This window comes from Sapajus apella, unplaced genomic scaffold (genome assembly GCF_009761245.1).
Source record: "Sapajus apella isolate SASKATOON/1434 unplaced genomic scaffold, GSC_monkey_1.0 scaffold104, whole genome shotgun sequence".
Lineage (NCBI taxonomy): Eukaryota > Metazoa > Chordata > Mammalia > Primates > Cebidae > Sapajus > Sapajus apella.
Genome location: NW_022437044.1, coordinates 5,907,744 through 5,933,538, shown reverse-complemented (window position 1 = coordinate 5,933,538; position 25,795 = coordinate 5,907,744). Strand labels below are relative to the sequence as shown.

General features: G+C 37.3%; 1 protein-coding gene across 1 annotated transcript in view; it reads right to left on the bottom strand.

Moving 5' to 3' along the window:
* Positions 1-25,795, bottom strand: part of PCDH11X (protocadherin 11 X-linked) — an 807,063-nt gene that overhangs the window by 390,612 nt on the left and 390,656 nt on the right. The window contains exon 4 of the mRNA XM_032258722.1: positions 19,398-19,478. Coding sequence (XP_032114613.1) covers positions 19,398-19,478 — 81 coding nt within the window. The remainder of the gene's footprint in view (positions 1-19,397; positions 19,479-25,795) is intronic.

Below are 25,795 nucleotides of genomic sequence, written 5' to 3'. Positions count from 1 at the left end.
TATGTTCTACTGCCTCCCAAAAGAGAAGCTGAATTCAAAGAAGAGAAAACAAATACAGAATTCTTACTGAAAAATTTGAATGCAGATGGCATGGCATGGGCAGACCTTAAGGATACGCTGTGGTCTTAATCTCTAAAATTTAAGCATTCATTTTCTCTGCCTCATCAGGACTTAAAGTACTCCCTAAGTGTATGTCAGAGAACACGGAAAACATTACTCCTTTCTTTTAGATCACTAAGTCTTTCAATTAATTAGAATACATTTATTGCTTGAGTAGTCCAGTGTAATAGAATTCAATCTGTCAGGTGTTTTAACACAAGTTTCAGTGTCCAACTAACTAGTAGACATCCAAAAACAAAAATGCAGATCAATACATTTTGGGTGTATTGCTGGTAAGACTATCTTCCCTTCAACACTGTGCACACAAAAATAGAAAGGTGAAGGAATTGATGATCTTTCAGTAACAGGTATAACACCGTTTTAGCTGTCTGTTTTCCATCAATTCCTATTTCATTTTATTGTTAATCTTAATTGTCTTATTATCAATACTTATTGCATACATGTTTCACTTTCAAAGATACAGTCTTTTTCATTAAAAATATACAACTATTTTTCATTTTTGATAGAGCAATGTTCTACATGTTCATTATTAAACGGATGTGATTGTTTAGTTTTCTAAATTTTAATGGTTTGCAGACTTTTTCTATAGGCTACTACTATATCTTTATAGTAGCTACATTATAGTATCTATGAAATTATAAAAACAAACATGAAACTCATTAAAACCCACAAAAACTTACAAATTGGTTTCTGTCGCCAAGGAAAACAGAAACACAGAAATATAACAAATTGAATTATAGATATTATTTTGTAAAGGGCTGCAGAAATGTTAGTTTGGGTGATAAACAGACTAATTACAAGGAGATTTTTTTTGCATGAACAAAAGACACAAATTTCTTAGATGAAAACTTCAAGAAAATAGACTAATATTTGCCAGGAAACCCAACAGCTTTAGGATCATTAGGCATAACCAGGAGCATTGTCACATCAATCTTAGAAAATATATTTCTAAAATTAAAATAAACTTGGGTGGATATTAATGACTAGAATGTATTGAAATTTTCATTAAGTTTATAGATCTTGACACACTAAGCAATGTCAGGAAAAAAAAAAACAGAAAAAGGGAGTTAAACAAGCATATTTTATAGGATCAATGTGAAGATCAGCTGTTACATTTATCAATGAAATATAAGAGGTGGAAGAAAGCTCAGAGAAAGGCAAGGAGTAAAATTCAGATGGAGACGGTATAAATGCACTCCTTGGAGGAAAGTTGCTATTACAGGTGGGTCACAGTGTGTGAGTTACAAGACAGTGATGTATACGATGACTGGCAAACTTGCTAATGCTCAGAATATATACTTTATCTGTTAATTAAAAAAAGTAAATGTGCCCTGAAATTATAGTTACAGTAAAAACTAATGTAGGTATTTCCTTATCTGCTTCAAAATTTCTTCTAAGGATTAATTAAAAAAATAAATAAACAGGAAACAAGCCACTTGAGAGTCCATCTGCTTTGGCCTCTTTATCACTAAAACTTTTTATGCTCTTCCATGATTAAAGCTCAGAATCAAAAAATTGTAAGCACTGGGGCTCAAAAAACAATAGCATACACTGAAAGCCTCCAGATGCAGCCTCAGAAGCAAAACCTTTCTCTGGGCTTCTGTCTCTCAGCTTCATTCTTCCCAACGCTGGACTACCTATAGAAACTGTAATCCCTCTTCTCCAAAGGAGGCCAAAGTAACCAAATTCCTTTCCCCAAAGCCAGTCGTTAAACCTAAAAATATTACACTGTTTCCTGCTTTTCTTTAAGCAGTTTAATATTACTGTAACTTTCTCCTGCTTTTCTTTATGGCCAGTAGGAACTAATATTTGAATTCCAGTTCCAGTAAGAACTGGCCGTAAAGAAATTCTCTGAACTACCTTGCTTGATCATAGGTCATAACACCCCATTCCAGGGATAGTCAGCTCCATATCTAAGAGGAAAAAAAATAGCGTAGACAGGACAAGAAGAATTTGAACACAGGCCTTGCTAAATTTCTCTACTCAATCTATTAACATTAAAGTATATCATTTTTGCCCAAAGACAGTTCTACATAGCTGTCCATTCTTCATTGAACCTAAGCATAGAAATGGATATTTTCCCCCTATATCTTTGAATCTTCATTCCGAAGGCTACCATTTAACATAAAGCTATAATCAAATAAATTTATTATGCTTTTCTCTTTTTAAATTGTCTTTTGTTATTGTGGTGCTGGCCAAGACACTTACGATGAGGAGGAAAGAGATCATCCCCTTTCTGCCCCTACATAAGGGAACAAATTGTGTTTGTATATTACAATATTTCCCAAAGATTATTTTGTAGTAGTCTGAACTTTGCATTCAAATAACGTGGTGATTGAGAATAGTTCTGATTGTTAATGTTTTTCTCTCATATTTATTCCCCAAAATAAAAATTCTAAGGATGATGAAATTCTATCAAAAATTGATCTATTTCAATTTAATACTTTTCTTGCAGATATTGAGGCACCTCTGTTGATTAGGACATACTTTGCTTAAAAAGAGAAAAATAGGCCAGGTGTGGGGACTCATGCCTGTAATCCCTGCACTTTGGGAGGCTGAGGCGGGCGGATCATGATATCAGGAGATTGAGACCATCCTGGCCAACATGGTGAAACCCCATATCTACTAAAAATACAAAAAAATTAGATGGGCATGGTGGTGCACACCTGTCGTCCCAGCTACTCAGGAAACTGAGGCAGAGAATTGCTTGAACCCAGGAGGCGGAGATTGCAGTGAGCCGAGAAGAGATCATGCCGCTGCACTACAGCCTGGGCGACAGTGTGAGACTCCGTCTCAAAAAAAAAAAAGAAAAAAAAAAAAAAAGAGAGAGAGAGAAAAATATACAAAGTAAATTCTCACGTAAACCAGGAGATCTGGTTTCTGACTCTGCCACTGACTACTTTTGTGAGCTTAGAAAATAGTAACTATTACTATTGCTTGAGGGTCTGTTAAGTACTGTGGTTTATTTATTTTTTAATTTTGCAAAATCTCATGTCTTTGTTCTGAACGCCATCTTCACCATTCTAATATTTGAATTTTAGCTCCAGTGCCTTTACCAACCAGAATTCTTTCCTGATCTCCAGTCCCAGTCTAATGTAATCACTCCTTTTGCATGGACACAGCATGTTAATCATTCTAAACTTTTACACCCATTTCTTTTATAATTGCTGGTTGAAAAAAAATACTCTTTCTTAATAAACTGTGAGCAACTAGAAGTCAAGACCTTTCTTATTATTTTTTTCTTTTTCATGATTATATTTCCAGTTTATTTCCTTAGGACTGAGCACAATCTAAGCACTCAGTAAGTGCTTTTTTTTGAATTATTGTGTTAAGGGAAAATAAAGTAAGGGAAAAAATACTACAAACAGCTTATTCTGAAAAATATTAAACCAGCAGAGGAAGTGGGACATATGGCAAAAATAATTTATTTACCACATTTAGAGCAAAATGTGTTTTGTACAGGTGTAAATTATATTGCCTTAGAAGAGCTAACTCAAAAAGACATTTTTATTAGAATATTAAAAGAAAAAATATGTATTTGACATATTGTAAAACTCCCCTTTAAGCTAACAGCAGCCTTTTTAATAGTTGTTGCAATAGAAAAAATAGCAACAGAAGCCCAATATGTTTCTATACTATATACTAACAGCAGTGTCAAACACTCAGAGGTGATGCAAGGGAAAAAAGAAAGAAGAGCAATTTTGTTGGTGGAGGACACCCACTGAATTCTCACAACACACACAATTTGACAAAAGATAATCATTTTAGAGCAAAGGTAAGTGGCACCTAGCATGCATGTTCAGTGATTCAGGATAAATTTTAAGAGGTTGCTATAGTTGTTTTTCTTGCAATCATTTTCTAAGTTGTTAAAAGAAAAGCTTCAGACAAATTAAATGTAACAGAATTTAATTAAGCAATGAATGATTCGATAATTGGGCAACACTCATAATCAGCAGAAGTTCAGAGAGTTCCACCTCACAAGGTGGGCAGGCAGCATTTATGGACAGAAAACAGAAGTGAGACACAGAAAACAGAAGTGAGGTACAGACACAGCTCAATTGGTTACTGCTCAGCCTTGGCCTTACATGAACATAATCTTGTCAGCTGACAGGCTGTTATTGGCTGAAAATATACATAAGCTAGGCTTTCCATTTGTTTACATACTCAGTGAAGTTGCAATTTGTTATGTAGAAACTCAAGTTATGGAGGCATCCTCGGGCCAAATTTAATTTAATGTAACAAAATGCGTATGTTGAACACTTTCAAGGATCAAAAAAGTCTGCATTAAAAAAAGTCGAATTTCTCCCATAAACATTCTCTACTATCATCTCCTTAAGGGATCAAGGAGACATGGTCTGCTGGTAAAATTGCCCCAGTGTTGCCTTCAGGGGCATCATCCTAAATAAGCATCACTGCCTCAAAGAGTCAGCACAGCTATATAACTGAACATTCATTTTGCCTTAACTCTCAATATGCCTAAATGAGATACTTCTTCTGAATGACCTATTGTCAATGGGGGAAGAAAGTTAAGAGTAGGAGTTAGAGGTGTTACAGTTCTTACTCCTTACATCAGAGTAGTTAAGACACTCCCTTAAAGAAATTTCTTCTACACACAAAGGCACATGGCCAAAGAGGTCCTGGATGATATCCCTCATGGTACATATAATGTGTGCATTAAAGAGCTGAGGCAGATCACTAAACTTGTAACCTTAGCATTTATGTCTTGCAAGCAGGTTCCCATTTATGTAATACATGGAATATGTACATACACCATATGTATATATGATGTAGGTTACATTTATTGAATATGATGTGCTAGAAATTATACTAAGTGCTTTATATAGGTTATGTAATAGAATCCACAATCATTCCTGATTAAATAAATCTAAATATTATTGTCACGGCAAATGGTGGAAATAAAACTCACAGCTATTAAATAGTTTGGTGAAAATTACATAGTGAGTCAGTGGCAACGTTGGTATTTAAACCACAAATTGTCTGACCTCAAAGCCCAAGTTCTTATCTGACGTAATGCATTGCCCCTTAATTTTAAAAAATAGTGCTATAGTGATGGTAGATACCAGTTGCTTAAGGTGAGAGAAGATGGTTGTACCTGGCACTGAAGAACACTGAGTACAAGGTAGTATGCTAGGTGTGGTGTCATGAGTTAAAAATCATATCTGCTCTTAAGAGCCTTCATCGCACTGGGGGAATATGACACATAGATGCTTGCAATGTAAATTTGTGTGTGAGAAAATCTTGAGAGGAATAGACACAGTGTTAGTGAAGTTCAAAGAATGGAGAGTTAAAAGCCAGGTGGGCACCTTGAAAGATGAGTAAGTAGATAGTGGTTAAGCACATAAAGAAACAACACTGTCTGGCAAAAGAGAAATATATACAAATAAGTAGGGAGGAATGAATACAAGAGATTAATTAAAGAAAGAGCAAAGAATCCAGTTTGGGACATAAGTATGCATTTCAAAATTAGGCATGTGTGTGGTTCACGCCTGTAATCCCAGCAACTACACAAGCTGAGGTGGCAGGGTCACTTGAGCCCAGGAACTGGAGGCGGCAGGCAGCTATGTTTACACTGCCACACTCCAGCCTGAGCAACAGAGCAAAACTCTGTCTCTAAAAATAAAGAAATAAAAAAACAAAATTAGCAGGTGACAAGACCAGAAAGAAAGGTGTAAGCCAAAACATGGATAGGCATGAAAGTAACTTACAGTTCTTTCAATGAACAATGAATGGGAGATGACAGAAGACTTGAAACTAGGATGATCCATAAATCGGGGCTGGAATTTAGAATGAAAACTATGATCACTCTTTAAGAATGAACCAAGGGGAAATCTAGGAGAGGGGAAAGGATGTGGAGTTTGATCGCAATAGTCCAAGGGATCTGTTTTGCAGCCTTAGTATAAAGCCTATGCAGATGAAATACATATGGAAACTCACTCTGGTTAATTATTACTATGATAAATTAAACCGGGCCAAAAATCGTTGCAGAAACCTGGTCAGAGTGTCTATGAGTGGAAAGTTGAAAAGTCTTCAGCTGTCCTACCCTATTTGCAACAACTTTATGTCAATAACAACAACAACAATAAAGGGAGTTCTATGTCACAGAAAAGAGCCAACGACTCTAGAGAGATCAGGATGCTCTACCAGGTATGCTAATAGGAAATTGCAGCAGGAAACAACAGCAGGGGAGAACTATCTATTATAAAGTAAAATAAAATAAAGCAAAACAGAACAATCTTTAAAATCTCAAAGGCACGCAACTTGCTAAATTGTTCTCCTATTGTTTTTCTTTACATTTGGGCACTAACATATAAATAGGGCAATCTGACATTATTGCCTGTGAAACAGAGTGTTTCTAAGAAACAAGTCCTGAAATGATACATTCAATATTTAGATTGAGTAATCTTCCAAAATTGCGATACAAAATATTTTCACATCACACCAAGGAGCTCCTTGCCACTGTATGATCCTTTAAAAAAATCTATTGAAGAGGCCGGGCACAGTGGCTCACGCCTGTAATCCCAGCACTTTGGGAAGTGGAGGAGAGTGGCTCACCTAAGATCAGGAGTCCGAGAGCAGCCTGGCCAACATAGTGAAACCCTGTCTCTACTAAAAATACAAAAATTAGCTGAGTACGGTGGCTTGCACCTACAATCCCAGCTGCACAGGAGGCTGAGGCAGGAGTATCTGTTGAACCCAGGAGACAGAGGTTGCAGTGAGCTGAGATAATGATTTCACTCCAGCCTGGGCAACAAGAGCAAAACTCTGTCTCAAAAAAAAAAATACATATATATATATAATATATATATGTATTGAAGAAAATGGTTTGCTCTGAAATTATGCTGGAAGTCAACAATTGATCGAATGGTCATACAACAGACCCATAAAAGAGACTGTGAAATGTTCACTTTTATTTTTATTATTTTTAAATTTAGCTCTAGATTATATCAGCAAATGTTTTAAAGTAGCTAATATTTGCTACTACAGATCTGAGCAAACTCAGTGGTGTTTCTTTAAAGACAATCTCTTTTATTGGCTTCTAATAGTTCTAGCTTAGTCAAAGGGAAATATTTTCAGCATATAACTTTATGCTGATCAGATAAAGTGATACACAAACTTGAATCAATGGAATTTTTGTTTCCTTCACAATAACTCCTGCCAAAATCAACAAAGAGACAGTGACATATAATGTCTCTGGCCTTTATCTAGCCTTCCACTATAGATACTTCTGAGGGTTCTCAGCCTGCTCAACTGCTTGAGGTGAGAGCCAGCTTTGCCTCGGGCCAGTATCAATCTGCACCATACCTGGCAGTACGTTGAATGTGTGCGTGTGTGTGTGTGTGTGTGTGTGTTGTATACAATGTTTTCTTTTTAGTCGGGATCTCCCTTCCATTGCCCAGGCTGGAGTGCAGTGACAGGCTCCCCGTTTACTGCCGACTCGACTTCCTGAGCCCCCGTGATTCTCCCATCTCAGCCTCCCAAGTAGCTGGACTACAGGCATATGCTAGCACACCTGGCATTTTTTGTATTTTAGGAGTAATGAGGTTTCACCATGTTGCCCATGCTGATCTCAAACTCCTGGGCTCAAACGATTCACTCGCCTTGGCTTCCCATATTACTGAGATCACAGGTATAATCCACCATGGCTGGCCTCCTAGCAGTACTTTAACAGGCCCAGTCTCACTAGGTACAGAATTTAATGTGCTAGTGTGGCCATTGAAACCTACATGTCCACGTTTGCTAAACCAATTTCATGTGGCCATGTTTCCCTGGTTCCCGTTTTACCTTCCAATTTTCAGATGGTATTAGACGGGAAAAACAAAATTTGTTAGCTGGTTATTGAACAACTTCTATATGCTCACTTTAGAGACTTTATTGGACTAACCTTCATGGCAATTCTATAAGAAAGATATAAATATCCTCAAGTTACAGATATGGAAACAAATTCAAATAATTTGTCACTTGTCCCAGGCTCTGTGTGTAGTTAATGGGATCGTCACTGACTGCATTCTTACCACACAGAGAACCAAATAATGAGGTTGCCTAACCATGAGTATCATCATTGATCACATGCTTTTTTCTACAGAATGTTTCCCTCCAAATCGGGACTTTTGGCTTCTGAAAGTTTGTCCAAATTGGTCAAATTCCCTCTTGCGCCTTTGAATGTGCCCTGCTGGCAACGCTTCTTTGAGGATCATACCTGCACTCCAAATGAGGCCCCCAGCTCTGGCCTTACCTATTCTTGCTGTTTACTTCATTCTCAAGTGGCCTCCATTTCACTCTCAATGTGCTTTACTTATGAGTCCTCATGACAAACCAAGTGATGAGCTTTTAGCAGTTTGGTTTCAGTCTCATCAACGAGGTTACTTCTGTTATTACAAATGCAATTTGTTTTGCTTGGGTGCTAGACATTGAGAGAAGACTCATGTACAGGCTGATGAGTCATAATCCAAAACTCTATGTAAACAAATGATTCATCTGATAAAAAAAGTATATTCACTCTTTATTTCTTCCTTATATTTGAAAACCGAGACTCCATATTTTATTCATTTATTATATTGAATAGTGCTTAATTTCTATAATTTATTTTCCAAAGCCTAATAACTGGTAGATATAAAAAGCATAGTTAGCAACTTTTTTTCTAGTGGGATGCCAATATTTTGTGGTCCAAGAGCTCCAGAAGAATGGTTCCCATCTGTTGTGCTGTGTATTCATCTGCTGTGGAATCTCATAAGCCTTTTATCTATGGACATGACACCCATCTGTTCTGTTGCTAAGATTCATTAACATGCCATGAGAATCGTGGGATGTCAGGTCGCACCTGGGACACATGTTCGCCAAGGAGCCATTATGTATATATATAAGAATAGGAGACGGTGCATGACTGGCCAAACAGCATGGACTTTAGAATCAGAATATTTGACGCCCCCTATCAAACACTTGCAAACTGTGCAACTTTAGGTACGTTACTTAACCTCTCTGAGCCTCAGTTCCCTCAACTGAAGAATTAATGGCTATACAACAATAAAGCTGTTATCAGGGTTGAATAAATTGAAATCATTACTTTAGAGCACTTGTCTCGGCATTTAAGGCCTCCCACAGCATAATTCTTGAAGATGAGAGTTACTCTTAAAAGTTCCCAGATTAAGCTTTGAAAGAATTCTGACCTCAGATTTTTCCATGATAATAGTAAACTTATGTTTCTAAAGAACATACATTTTTTCCATACAACTTAAAGAAATCAAACCAAAGAAACACATCCTGAACTTCAAGCCAAAAGATAAGTTTATTGGGCTTTGAGGAATACATTAAACTATGAAGTGTGTGATTCAAAAACTTTTTTTTTTAAGTGTATCTTAAAAGTATCAAAAATATCAACTGTTGTGAAACTGTAGCTGACAAATAAAGGAAGTTAATGATATGCACACCTTAGAAATCTTTCTATTGTTTCGTGACCCCAGTGAATGTTTTTTAAGATACAGATATTGATTGACTTACGACCTATGCAACTTACTATCATTCGACTTTACGACCACGATCGCTAGCCACGACTGCTCCACGTCTGGCAGTGCAAACGTTGCCCAGCTGGGCGTACGACAGTGCGGACCAGCTTCCGGCAGCACTACCATCTCCGCGTGCATATAGCCTACTCAACTTACGACCAAATCGTGTTGCGACCGGTCTGTCGGAACCAATCGTGGTAGTAAGTTGAGCACTAGCTGTACTTCTGTGGCTAATAAAAGAGCATTCCAAGGGCCGAGCATGGTGGCTCGCACCTGTAATCCCAGTACCTTGGGAGGCTGAGGGGGGTGGATTACTTGAGGCCAGTAGTTTGAGATCAGCCTGGTCAACATGGTGAAATCTCATCTCTACTAAAAATAAAAAAATGAGTGGTGTGTGGTGCTATGCACATGCAATGTCAGCTACTTGGGAGCCTAACATAGGAGAATTGCTTGAGCCTGGGAGGTGGAGGTTGTAGTGAGCTGAGATTGTGCCACTCCACTCCAGCCTAGGTGAGACACCAAGACTGTGTCTCCAAAAAAAAAAAAAAAAAAAAGCACTGCCAGTGGCTCCACATAGACACAAATTGAAATCAACACAAAGTGTTACCCAAGCATAGTCTCTAACATTTAAAGAATCAATTATGTGTAGTCTAGAAAGGTAGTTTTCCTTGGAAAAGAAGTAAAGACACTAGTGTTGACCTTTAACCTGAGCATCTAAATCTCCCTTTGGGGTGTTTTTTTTTTTATAAACAACAACCATAACAAAAACAACTCAGGCTGGGCGTGGTGGCTCATGCCTTTAATTGCAGCACTTTGGGAGGCCGAGGTGGGCAGATCACCTAAGGTTGGGAGTTGAAGTCCAGACTGACCAACATGGAGAAATCCCGTCTCTAGTGAAAAATACAAAATTAGCCAGGCATGGTGGCACATTCCTGTAATCCCAGCAACTCAGGAGGCTGAGGCAGGAGAATCACTTGAACCCAGGGGGCAGAGGTTGAGGTGAGCCAAGACTGTGCCATTACACTGCAGCCTAGGCAACGGGAGTGAAACTCCATCTCAAAGAAAACAAGCAAACAAACAAAACCCTCAAATGTGTGTGACTCATTCTGTCAGAAATTACAGACCATTTGGAATATGAAAGAGTTATATAAGAGCTAATTTTATTTTATGAAAACTGATTAGCCAAATTTCTGTGGATTTCTGAATTGTGGTGTGGTAAAATATTAATGTAGCAGTTCCTTCATCAACTAAATTTTTCTACTAACATATTGAATTAGTGATCCTATTAGCACGATTCCAGGATGAGAAGGTCATTCTTCAATACTGCTATTTCTCATATCCTATCACTCTTCATTAGTCTCTCTCAACCTCCAGAAATATTTTCATTAACGGTTATCATAGTAGTTTACTGATATGATTTGGCTCTGTGTCCCCACCAAAATCTCATGTTGAATTGTAATCCCCAATGTTGAGGGAGGGGCCTGGTGGGAAGTAATCGGATCGTGGTGGCAGATTTCCCCCTTGCTCTTCTCATGATAGTGAGTGAGTTGTGAGGCTATCTGGTTGTTTGTAAGTATGTAGGACTTCCCCCTTTTCTCTCTTCCTCCTGCTCCCACCATGTGAAGATGTACTGGCTTCCCATTCACTTTCTGCCGTGATTGTAAATTTCCTGAGGCTTCCACAGCCATGCCTTCCATACAGCCTGCAGAACTGTGAGTCAATTAAACTTTTTTCTTTATAAATTACCCAGTCTTAGGTAGTTCCTTATAACAGTATGAGAACAGATTAATAAATATACCATTTCTAAAAATTGAATTGGGGGGGGTTTCAACACCTTATATTTTGTATGGTCTGTGTATCTGACTGTTTTTTTCCTTTTTACTCCAGCATCATAAAGGATTATCTTACTTTATCATATGCAAATACATACAGGTGTTCTTCTAGCTGAATAGAAAACTATACTGGTCTAACACCAGAAAGAGTACTCTTTAAGAAATATATATATACATATATATACATTTGTTTCAGGGACCACCTTCAGTTCTTACTTTTCATTCTTGGTGAGAAACTGTAACATAATGGTTAGGAAAATGAGCTTTGAAGCCAGAATAAGAGACTATTCCTCAAATTCCTCATCTATAAAATATAGAAAACAAAAATAATAGCTTTAATAACAGTCACAGGTTTGTAATGAAAATTAGATGAGTTAATGTTTTAACCACTTAGGAGATTGCCTAATATAGAGTAAATTTATGTAATTTTTTTTAATAAAAGAAATGGTTTAGTTTTTTTTTTTTTTTTTTTTTTTTTTTTTGAGACACGGTCTCACTCTATCACCCAGGCTGAGTTCAGTGGCACAATCTCGGCTCTCTGCAGCCTCTGCTGCCTGGGTTCAAGGGATTCTCCTGCCTCAGCCTCTTGAGTAGCTGAGATTACAGGTGCCTGCCACCACACCCAGCCAATTTTTTAATTTTTAGTAGAGATGGGGTTTCACCATCTTGGTCCGGCTGGTCTTGATCTCCTGACCTCATAATCCACCTGCCTCGGTCTCCCAGAGTGCTAGAATTATAGGCATGAGCCACCGTGCCCAGCTAAGAAGTAAGTTTTATGACATTTAGCTTCCATCATCTTTCCCAAGTGATCATTCTTTCTAATTTATTTATCTTGTATCATTTTACATTGCACTATTTTATGTCCTCCTTGTGCCAGAAGTAAGTAATGTTTTTTTATAGGAGACATGAGTCATAAGCTGTGGCCATTGATATTTGAAAAATTAAAGTCAAACAATAGGTCCGTTCTCCAGTCCCATATATTCTGTAGCAGTTGTCTACTGCTATTAGTTCAAGCTACTTACTTCTCAATGAATATAAGACATGATTACAAAATATTGTATTTAATGAAGTACAGTGGCAGCCAAGTTATTGTCTAAATTCATAATTAGAATGGTATCTTCGTGGAATAATTTTTTTTTTTACAAGCAGGGCAATTGCTATTCAAAGTCATAGAAAAGCATGAAAAAGCCTTAGTAAATAGACCCCAGTTTTATTTTGTTTCGATTTTTTGACAGAACATCATTCAGTTTTAGACTTACTAACTCATGAAGCATTGTAATTGCCATGAATCAGGGGCAGGGAAAGTAAAGGACGAATTTACTGTGGAAGGGGAAAAGATCAAATCATCATAAAATGCCACATTACAAAAAAAATAAGAATTCCATGCTAACTGGCATATATATACGGCATGTGCAAAACTGATCGACTGCCATTTTTTGAGTACCTCTCTATTTTCTCTAAGTATTGCACAGCTGCTAGCATATTTGCTACATTGAATGTTTTTGGTTCCCTTGGCCCCTAGAAATTGAAAATGTTCTCAGGGTGATTTGATTTATCTTCTGAAGTTGATTAAAGCTAATATTAATTTCTGAAAACCTAATTTACAACTTCAATATATGTACTCCAGTTATGTATCAAAATATTTTCACAGATACTAACAAAATTGGTAATTATTCTGATAAGGATATGGACACTCTCATTTGATATCCTTTACTCAAAGAATAAACTGGCCTACAATTTCACAATTCCCACATTAATTAGTGGAATAGTGGGCTTTTCAGCTAGCATCCACCCTGTTTTATGGTACACCACTGTAGCATTTGCCAATTTAAAAAAATAGGTCAGGTGCAGTGGCTCATATCTGTAATCCCAGTTCTTTGGGAGGCCAAGGCTGGTGGGTCACAAGGTCAGGAGTTCGAAACCAGCCTGGCCAACATAGTGAAACCCCATCTCTACTAAAAATACAAATAATTAGCTGGGCATGGTGGCGGGCACCTATAATCCCCAGCTACTCAGGAGGTTGAGGCCGGAGAATCCCTTGAACCCGGAAGGCAGAGGCTGCAGTGAGCCAAGATTGCATCATTGCACTCCGGCCAGGTCGACAGTAGGAGACTCTGTCTCAAAAAATAAAAATAAATAAACACTTAAAGTCACTTTCTGTATCATCAATATTAATTAATTGGCATCTAAATTGTTGAATGTGGCATTATCAAAGTATTTAAAGATTTCAATGGAGGAACAGAAATAATTTAACTTCTAAATTTCACTGTAGACCAGTCTAGAGCTCTTGATCTCAGATAATCTGTCCACCTCAGCCTCCCAAAGTGCTGGAATTACAGGAGTGAGCCACTGCTCCCGGAGCTATCAGATAATTTTAAAAAGATCTTCAAGAGAAAAGTACCCCTTGTGTAAGAAATAATAGTGTCAATAACAGGATTTTGTCTTTGTTAACAGACAAAAAAAAATTGGTAATTGGTAAATTAGTAAATTATATGGCACTCCATTTACTAGAATACAGTCAGAAATAACTACTTGTTTAGATTTTAAAAACCATTGATTTATGCCTGGGTACAGTAGCTCACGCCTGTAATTCCAGCACTTTGGGAGGCCAAGATGGGTAGATCAACTGAGGTCAGGAGTTTGAGACCAGCCTGGCCAACATGGTGAAACACCATCTCTACTAAAAATACAATAATTAGCTGGGCGTGATGGTAGGCACCTCTAATCCCAGCTACTTGGGAAGCTGAGGCAGGAGAATTGCTTGAACCCGGGAGGCAGAGGTTGTAGCCTGCTGAGATCATGCCATTTTACTCTAGCCTGGGTGACAAGAGTGAAACTCATTCTCCAAAAAAAAAAAAAAAAAAAAAAAAAAAAAAAAATCACCGATTTAGCATCTTCTTATTCATTCAGGAAAAGTATTATAAGGTCTAATTCAATCTGACTTCTATTTATACCAGTGATACCTGATGTCACACCTACCAGTCAAATGTTTTAATTTTAAGGTGCCTATTTGAAATTGTGTGCTTTTCTTCAACACTTCTATTCTGAAGACCACTGCAATGGTCTCTTAATCAAACATTCAATAAACTGATAGTATAATTCTGAGATGCCTTTTGGATACAGATATAGGTGGGGTTATTATGGTATGTTCACCTTGTATTCTACATTCTCACCAATTTTCTTGAGACTGAATCAGCAGGGTATGACTTGAAAGTCATTGCAAAACCACCTTTGCAAAAATTATAACTAAGAAAATTATCACAGTGAAAGAGACTGGGCCTAACTGATTCAATTTTGCTTTTAACTGCCAAGCTGTCCTTGTTCATTCCTGGGCATAGGCTTAATTGTAGGAGGAACTTAGTTTATGGTTTAACTTTGAAACAAAGACAATAATAGCCTGATATGATTTGGCTCTGTGTCCCTACCCAAATCTCACTTTGAGTTGCAATAATCCCCATGTGTCAAGGGTGGGGCTAGGTGGAAATAATTAAATCATGGGGGCAGTTTACCCCATGCTGTTCTCATGATATTGAGTTCTCATGAGATCTCATAGTTTTATAAGGGGATTCCTCCTTCGTCCAGCACTCACTTTCTCTCCTGCCACCAGGTGGCTTCCACTATGATTATAAGATTCCTGAGACCCCCCCAGCCATAGGGAACTGTGAGTCAATTAAAACTCTTCTATTTACAAACTACCCAGTCTTGGGTATTTCTTTATAGTAGCATGAGACGGATTAATACCAATAGTGAGGGAGTGGGGTGCTGATATAAGGATATCCTAAAATGTGAAAGCAATTTTGGAACTGGATAAGAAGCAGAGGTTGGAACAATTTCAATAGTTCAGATAAAGACAGGAAAATATGAGAAAGTTTAGAACGTGCTAGAGACATGTTGAATGGCTTTGACCAAAATGCCGATAGTGACATGGACAATGAAGTACAGGCTGAGGTGGTCTCAGATGGAGATGAGGAACTTTTTGGGAACTGGAGTAACAGTCACTTTTATGTTTTAGCAAAAAGAATGGTGGGATTTTGCCCCTGCCATAGAGATCTGTGGAACTTTGAACTTGAGAAAGATGATTTATGGTATCTGGCAGAAGACATTTCTAAGTGACAAAGAGTTCAAAAGGAAGCAGAGCATAACATTTTGGAAAATTTAAGCCCGCCGATGTGCTAGAAAAGAAAAACTCATTTTCTAGGGAGAAATTCAAGCCTGCTGCAGAAATTTGCATAAGTAATGAGGAGCCAAATGCTTATCACCAAGACAATGGGAAAAATGTCTCTAGGACATGTTAGAGACCTTCATGGCAGCCCCTCCTATCACAGGACCAGAGACCTAGGATACAGAAAATGATTTTATGGGCTGGGCGAAGGGCCTTTCTGCTCTGTGCAGCCTCGGGACATGGTGACCTGTGTCCCAGGTGCTTCAGTTCCAGTCATGGCTAAAAGGGCCCAACATATAGCACAGGTCATTGCCTCAGAGTGTGCAAGCCCCAAACCTTAGTGGCTTACATGTGGTATTGGGCCTGAGGGTACACAGAAGTCAACAATTGAGGTTTGGGAACCTCCACCTAGATTTCTGAGTATGTATGAACATACCCGGTTGTGCAGGAAGAAGTTTGCTGCAGGGGCAGCGCCCTCATAGAGAACCTCTGCTAAGGCAGTGCAGAAGAGAAATGTGGAATTGGAGCTTCCACACAGAGTCCCCACTTGGGCACTGCCTAGTGGAGCTGTGAGAAGAGGGCCACCATCCTCCAGACCACAGAATGGCAGATCATCCAATAGCTAGTACTGTGTACCTAAAAAAGCCACAGACACTCAGTGCCAGCTTAAGAAAGCAACTGACAGGGGGGCTGTATCCTGCAAAGATACAGGGGCAGAGCTGCCCAAGGCTGTCGGAGTCTACCTCTTGCATCAGCGTGACCTGGGTGTGAAATGTAGATTCAAGGGAGATCTTTTTCGAACTTTAAGATTTAATGACTGCCATGCTAGATTTTGACTTGCATGGGACGTATAACTCCTTTGTTCTGGCCAATTTCTCCCATTTGGCATGGGTGTATTTATCCAATGCCTGTATCCTGATTGTATCTAGGAAGTAACTAACTTGCTTTTGGTTTTGCAAGCTCATAGGAGGACAGGACTTGCCTTGTCTTGGACGAGACTTCGGACTTGGACTTTTGGGTTAATGCTGGAATGAGTTAACACTTTGAGAGACTGTTAGGAGGATGTGATTGTGTCTTGAAATGTGAGAAAATGAGATTTGGAGGGGCCAGCAGTGGAATGGTGTGGTTTGGTTCTGTGTTCCTACCCATATCTCTTTTAGAATTGTAATAATCCCCACAGGTCAAGGGTGGGACCAGGTAGAGATAATTGAATCATGGTGGTAGTTCCCCTCATGCTGTTCTCATGATAGTGAGTGAGTTCTCACAAGAGCCCATGTTTTTATAAGGGGCTTCCTCTTTTTCTTGGCACTCAGTGTCTCTTCTGTAGCCCTGTGAAGAGGTGAATTCCACAATGATTGTAAGTTTTCTCAGGCCTTCCCAGCCATGCAGAACTGTGAGTCAATTAAACTTCCTTTCTTTATAAATACCCAGTCTCAGGCATTTCTTCCTATCAGTATAAGAGCAGACTAATACATAGCCCTTTCCCAAAACAATCTACCTTCTTGTCTGGGGCCTAAACTGCCTTTGCAGGACTAACGAATTAGCCACAAGATTAGAAACTATGGTTTACAAGTAACATCTCTATTGTAAAACCTAAGATTAATGTTTGAGGTATTTTGAGACCCTGCACTTGATGGATCAACTGGTACCATCCAGATTGGTAAACTGGCTTATCTAGTCTGGTGACCCCTACCTAGGAACTAACTCAGCAAAAGAAGACAGCTTTGACACTCCCCATAATTTCATCTCAGACCCAACCAATCAGCACTCCCCATTTTCTGACCACCTACCCCCCAAATTATCCTTAAAAACCTCCATTCTAACCTGAGTTTTTGAGTTATAATAAAGCTCCAGTCTCCCGTACATCTGGCTCTGTGTGAATTAAACTTTTTCTCTATTGTAATTCTCCTGTCTTGATAAATTCGCTCTGTCTAGGCAGCAGGAAACAAGAACCCATTGGGAGGTTACCACCACAGTTTCAAATTTGGCAAAACTTCACAAATTCAGGCTGGAATAAGTTAAAACTTGTGACAATTTGCACAGGATCCTGGGTTGGGATTTACCTTTATAATATTAATCATGTCTTCTCACAGTGCATAAATTAATTCTGAAACTCTTTGCAAAGAGCATAAATTAACTCTGTGAAATATTGTAGGATGTTATTATTGCAGAACACATGGCTTCCATGAATTTCAGATGCACTAATGAATTAATAAATAATAAACTAACATGATCCACCTTCTATTCCATTTGGGTTATTTATCAAATAGTCTAGATACATATTTATATATTTACATTGTCTGAATTTATTTATCCTATACTAAAAGACATTTGAAAATAACTAGGTAGAAGGCAATTAATGGATATTAATTTGATACCCAAGGAGTAAGAATTAGGACCTTATTAACAACAGTATAATAACCAGCCATAGAATACCAAATAACATATAAAATATCTGGACATTGGCCTTCTAACCTTATTTTTTTTAAATCCCCTTAAAACCTATACTAGGAACAGAAACTTGAATTTAATTTTTGGTCACATTTTGAGCTGTCCTGATCAAAAGAACTAAAAGTGGTTGCTTTACAAATATACCTTATGACTTGATTTTAAAAACAAATTCAGACTGGTTTTGTTAGAGTGCGTAGCTATACAGACATGAGCAGGGCAGAAGACTCCCCCACCCCAGGAATGTCAGGTGACCATCAGGTGATGGCCAGGCTGTCATTAAACTGTCTCCCTAAAATAATAATTGGTTGCAGCAGAGGCAAGGAAAGATAGAAAACAAAAGATAGAAAACAACTGAAGCTAGTGATCAGCAGCTTCCCAACAAGAACTCGGGAGTTGGGTGAGAGGGATCAAGCATGTACACTAAGAGGCAAAATGGTAGAGTTTAATTGATATATCACCTTCCTCTAGGAACACTCAACTGGTAAGGAAAAAATGCCTCAAATGAGCATGTGCACAACTTCAGTAAACACACGGCATATGCGGCCCCTCCCAAGTGCTGGAAGGCCGCTGTGCATGTGGATAGCCCAACACCCAACGAAAAATCAAAGGAGATGACACACAAACCTTGGAACCATGCCAATGTATAAAAACCCCAAGTTAAGGGTCAAACAGGGCACTTGGTTTCTCAGATTGCCCACTTGGCCCTCTACCAAGTGCACTATGCTTCCTTTCATTCTTTCTCTGAAACTTTTTAATGAACTATTACTCCTACTCTAAAACTTGCATTGGTCTCTCACTCAACCTTATGTTCCTCAGTTAAATTCTTCCTTCCAAGGGAAGAGTTTGCTGCAGACCTATCATATATTTACTTCTGCTAACATTATCCCCAAAACAAATTTGTTTCAGTGAAGTTTTACTGAAGTTTGCCTAAATAACATAAAAGCAAATTATGCTATATTGTGCTAAAACTAAAATTTAAGTCATAGTATAAAACAGCAATTTTAATTTTTTTCAATCCATGATTACACAACTACACTTAAACATCAGCAGAACAAACATTTAGAAGATGCTTTTAGAGGAACACTTTTACGTGATCCAACAAGTTACTTTCGCTATTATTATCAAATCACACTACAAAGATAGATATATACTGTCATATTTTCAACTGTAAATTTTGAGTCCAGCACAAAATCACCTGAAGAAATGTCAGGGAATACATATTGTATACGCCGCTTAAGAGTATTCCTTATACATTTATAAACATCATTTAAAAGGAAGAGGGAGGAAAAATCATAAGTGCTTTTTTCATACCTGTAGTTGGGGATGAGTCCAGATCTCCACAGTTGTAGACTCTTTCATGGGGGTGCAAGATATCACGATGTCCTTCACTGGCTTTAGAAGGGAATAAAATAGAAGTATTTTAAGCTGTTTGTTAAAAGTAAAATACACAGTACATTTCACGTAAACATTGCCTACGAGTAGCTAAAATAGTGCCTAGGTAAATTATTTCTTTTTAGACATCATAGTTTATTTATGTAACAAACAGTTATTGAGGGTTAACAATATGCCACACATAGCTCTAGGTACTAGAGTTAAAAAAGAGAGAGAAAAAAAAGAAAGGAAATTCCTTTAAACATATGAATGAAATTGCAGAGAACAATTTAAATGATACCTGTAGCCCCAGTGCTTTGGGAGGCCAAGGTGGAAAGATGACTTGAGCCCTGCATTTTGGAGTCTGCACTGAGCTATGATTGTGCCACTGCACTCTAACCTGGGTAACAGAGCAAGACCTTGTCTCAATAAAATAAAATAAAGATAAAAAAATAAAATATTTAAATGGCTGACATTTAAGCTGGAAAAAATTTCTTTCCAATGCTTTTAAAACCTAATGGCTTCAAGGCTATATTTGTGAATGTGCACTTGTCTCAAATTAAAATCAATCTTGTGTGTGCCACCACAACACAAATTTGCTATTTGCCATATTTAATAGATGTGATAAATGCCAAGGGATTTAATAGATGTGATAAGTGCCCAGTGCATTGAGGACATACATCCTCAATGCAAATGATCCTCGTCTTTTCATGAATTAACAGATGTTACCATGGATGTTCAGTTGCTACTTATGTAAGGAAGCAATACTAAGTTTGAAGTGATTGAAGAATTATCCTATATTTGGGCTATTGTGATGAGTGCTGCAATAAACATAGAAGTGCAGGTATCTCTTTGATATCGATTTTTTTTTTGTATATATAACCATCATATGGATCATATGATAGATCTATTTTCAGGAACCTTCTTACTGTTTTCCATAGTGGATGTACTCACTTACATTCTCACCAACAATGTGCTATCAATCCCCTTTGTCTACATCCTCTCCATTATCTGTTATTTTTTGTCTTTTTGTAGCAGCTCTTTTAACTGGAATGAGATGCCGTTTCTTTTTTTTTTTCTTTGGAGATGGAGTCTTGCTCTGTTGCCAGGCTGAAGTGCAGGGGCATGATCTTGGCTCACTGCAACCTCTGCCTCCCAGGTTCAAGCAATTCTCCTGCCTCAGCCTCCGAGTAGCTTGGACTATAGGTGCCCCCCCACCTGCCCGGTTTATTTTTTTTTTTTTTTTTTTTTTTTTTTTTAGTGTAGTGGTGTGATCTTGGCTCACTGAAACCTTTGCTTTCCGGGTTCAAGCAATTCTCCTGTCTCAGCCTCCAGAGTAGCTGGGACTACAGGTGCATGCCACAAGCCAGCTAATTTTGGTATTATTAGTACAGACATGGTTTCACCATGTTGACCAGGATGGTCTTGATCTCTTTACCTCATGATCCACCTGCCTCGGCCCCTCAAAGTGCTGGGATTACAGGTGTGAGCCACCGCGCCCGGCTGAGGTGCTATTTCATTGTGGTTTTTATTTGAATTTCCCTGAAAATTAGTAATGCTGACTACTTTGGGGATTAATAACCAGAATATATAAGAAACTCAAACAACTCAATAGAAAAAAATTTGATTTAAAAATGAGCAAAAGATAGGAACAGACATTTCATAAAATAAGACATAGAAATGGCTAAAAGGTACATTTAACTTTTTTGAAAACTAAGTTTATTTGGGTTGTATTTCACATGCACATTTTAAGCAACTAATTTAAACATTCTCTGTCAACTAAGAGCAGTTCAATGTCTACTTGGCTGCCTTCTGTCAAATACATAATGCTGTATTCACATGTCCATTTAATTAAATAGGCATGCTATTTTACATGGTTAAAACCGTAAGTCTATGTGGATGTATCTTGCACATTTAAATTTGGCAACTAAACATGTCTACTGTATAACATGCTTCAGTATTCAAACATTAGAAAAAATTATTTTGTTTTGTTTTGTACAAAAATTAGAACTGAAAATAATACCCCCACCCCTGCCAATATTCTATCACTCTTCTCTCTCACTCCAAAATCCCATAATTATAAGAATAAAAACCAGGAAATCATCTAATAGACTAGCCCCAATATACAGAACTGCTGAGAATTAACTGTAATGCAAGTGAGAGAAATGGCAATTGCAGGAAAACTTAGTGCTTAACTACATTTATGCCTGACTGTTTTAAGAAAATGAAATATGGTTCATCAGTGACACCTGAGAAATAAAATGCAAATCTGCATTTCTCTTTCCTTATATGTACCACATACTGAACCAAACGATCTTTCCTTTTATGGAATTAGATGTCAGACTTTCAAGAAAAGAGTAAAATGCTTTATAAGAATCAGTCTTTGTAGATTTAAGTCACATTTTAATCCAGTTCATGTTAAGATGCTGCTCAGTGCCAAAAAGTGAGAAGTCTGTTTTCGCAATGATCTTACAGAGTCTTGAGAAGTGTCACTGGCATTATTGCTAATAATAAAAAATAATACTTCTAAGAGAAGGAAGGATAGATACTGGATCTTATTATTATTCCTGAGTTAGAGATTACTTGTTAATGGTCTAGACATTGGAAGGGAAGTTGACTTTGTTTAAAATTGCATTAATACCTTCAAGCACAAATATTTTGTTTCACTAATAATGCTGTATAAAGAAATAGACATATGCGAGAGAAAAGGGGGAGGTTTATATTACTTCTCACCTTTTAGAATCTAGAAACTGCATAGATTAAAAATTATCTGTAATTTGCTTGAATTATTTTATTTATGGAGGCAGGAAGGGGCTGGATCGTAAGAAGCATGCTTAATCAAGAAGAGTAAATGCTCAAAATTCTATTAATTCTAATTTTGTCAAAAAGAAAATTTTAAGGAAAATTCCAATTCACAAAAGTTAGAATTATTTCTCAAAATATACACAATAATAGAGTTTTTGTAATAAATGAAAAATGTATTTTCAGCTTCCTAAGGACTCAGTCTTTTATGAAATTAGTAAGAAGCACATAACCTAAAAGAATTATATTCACTTGCCAAAATATATCTGTTTTGCAAAAATAGGCTTATTAAGTAAAGTAATTTGATTGAACTTTCTAAATCTGGCCGGTTCTTCTTGCTGTTCTCAAATGTTTTCCTGAGTGTCACACAGTATCTGAGCTTTACTAACTTCATACATAAACTGCATTCCTTAACTTGACTAATTAGAAAGCTACTAGGAGAGGTAAACTTCGACTGGTTTTGTAATTTATTTTTTTTTTTGAGACAAGGTCTCACTCTGTCACCCAGGCTGGAATGCAGTGACACAATCTTGTCTCACTGCAGCCTCAACCTCCCAAGAGCAAGCGATTTTCCCACCTCAGCCTCCTGAGTAGCTGTGACTACAGGCACATGCCACCATGCCTGGCTAATTTTTGTAATTTTCTGTAGAGACAGTGTTTCATCATGTTGCCCAGGCTGATCTCAAACTCCTGAGCTCAAGTGATCTGTATTTGCCATGGCCTCTGAAAGTGCCGAGATTACAGGCGTGAGCCATCTCACCTGGCCCTTGGTTTTGTGATTGTTTTCAGGAGAAATGTGGAATGCATCCTTTCTTCTTGCAATTAGAAATTTTACTGCAACTCAAACCTAATGGTAAGAAAATCATTCTTACAATAAGGTCATGCTATTTCTGAATACAGTCTCACCATTATTGTTTCAAAATCTAGCAAAAAAAAGAATCCAGAGAAGCATGGGTGCATTCAGCAATTACATTTCTTTCTCAAATGCAGTAGCTCTTCTACTAGAAATGTAAGTATGCTATCATTTTCTGGGTAATCAAACCCACCACAGAAATTTCAGGATTTAAAAATATGTGACATTACAAATTGTCAGAGTCGTCACTTTATTTTAGCTACCAAAGACTACAAGTGGGTATAACTGAAACATTATTGTTATCTTATTGCCATATAGTTGACATGCTGACAGGCCAAAAAGGGTCTTCTCAAACATGCATATGATATATTTTTTGGAGAGTCTTATGTAACATCTAGCATGATGATACGTGCCTAAAGACATGTGTGTATGTGGGTGATGCTTTTAGTGATTACATTTATAAAAACTTTTCTTCATTCTTATTTCCTTATAAGAAATTACGATCCTTACTGTGGAAATAACATTCATCAAAACTATGGCAAAGTTTACAAATATAAAGTGTAACTTGATGCTTATTTTTCTCAGGACATATAGGGAAGAATGATTTTCATTAAAAGCACTGACACAATAACAACTTTTAATTTTCATAATGTTACAGGACACATTTTCTAACTGTGGTGAATATACTCCAGAGGTTTCCTGAGTAGTAGAAACTCTCAGTTAAGTACCATTCTCTTTAATGTTTCTTTTCTCCTGATGTGCCTTTCCGTCTTATATTTGTTAGAGGTGTTAAGATGTATTCTACAGGCAATATTTAAGGAAGAAAACATAGATATTTAAAAGAGACTAAAATCAACTCAAGAGTATGGTGCAACAGTGGAAAGGATAGAGCCTTTGGAATCTACATCTGGGCTACAGTCTATTAGTTTTATTAACTTTTTCAAGTTACTTAATATGACTTTCAGCTTCATCATCTGTGAAATGAGGATAATAACATGAGCCTCATAACATCCTCGAATGACACTGAGCTGTAATAAAGTGCTTGGCATTTTATAATTGTCCTCTGGGCTTGCACTATTATGGCTTTATCTTCTCTAACAACATGAAGCAGAAGCCATTCACCATGTGATTCATTCTTTCTCTCTCTCTCTCATTCTCTCTCCACCTCTCTCTCCCTTTATCTGCTTCCTAAGTTAAGCTATCACTTTAACATAAGAGAAAGGCCCTGAGCAGCCCTGCCAGTGATGGAGAGTGCTGGCCTCACAACCTTCTATTTTCATTCACAAATGACCCTAAATTCTCATCAGTAAGGCAGTATGAAGGACGTAAATTTTTTGGAAACTAGAAATTCCAGTTACTTCAAGGTGTTCTTTTTTTGTATATCTGAAAAATGAAAATTTACCACTGCTACAATAATGTGATGAGTGATGGTGCTGGGAACAGGTAAGGCAGACATTAATTATTCTTTACTTATTCTAATGGTTACATATTTCTAGTTGGAAAAAGCCTCTTTTGATGAAAGATAAATTCTTTTTAGGCAAATAAAAGTTTTTGTGTGAATTTAGTTGAAACTCCAAATTCAAAAGTTGGTTTTTTTAAAACTGGATAGTTCTCAAAAACTTAAATTTTGAGAACTGGTATGAATCATACTTATTAACACTTATAGTAAGGATAAACACAGATTTTAAGTCAAATTGGCAATTGAAAGGACAAAATAAATTGGCTAAATGTTATAAAATTCCTCTAAATATGCCTAAAAATCAATGAAATTTTTTAAGGTGGAGACAAGGAGAAGGGTTGGATTAAATAGGTTTAAACTTGGAGTATGATGTTTAGCTGAAATTTTCAAGTATTGAGATATTCTCCTTCCTAGGACTCTATATATTACATGCTTGAGGAAACATGACAACTCTAAGCTTTCTTATAAGTTACACAGAATAAAGTGTTCCCATATAAACTCACTGTGCTTTTTTTTACTGTACTTTTTACAGATGAGGCGAGACTAGAAAATATATAATTTAATAAAGTTTCCTCTCCATGGGGAAATTGGCACACATTTATCAGAATTAAAGGGACATGTAAACCTATGTTAATCAACATTATGGCACGGATAAGACATTGTGAATCTGGAACACCTTACATCCTATGATAAATTCTCCTTTATTCTTTGTGTGTTTTTTTGTTTTGTGTTGAGTTTCGTATGAAAATAGGTGTCAAGAGACATGGATTTCTAATTGCAAAGCACAATCTGATAGCTATGGATGGAACATTTAGAAATGACTTAACACCAGGTAAATATAAACTAAAATTTATTTTAAGGCTACATTTTTTTCTAGGATAAAATCCACAGTAATGAGATCATGAGTAAAATAGTGTTGGGTTATTTCATAGGCTTGTCCAATATTTTCCAGACTAGTCTGAATCCTTCTGAAGTGGTTTGTCAGCACAAGGAAATGAAGATCCTCCTTCTGGATGTAGTTAGACCCAAGAGAAACGTGGAAAAAATGAGATGAATAATTTGGGAGAAATATATTCATGTATCCATAAGGATTCCAAGGGTTCTGCCAAAAGCAAACAGCTATCTTGAAATTGTCGTCAAGAGTAACAAATCACCAGGTGGAAAAATCAACAAGCTTGGAGCATTTAATTAGATCCTTTATCTTAATCATCAAGTCAAGTGTGT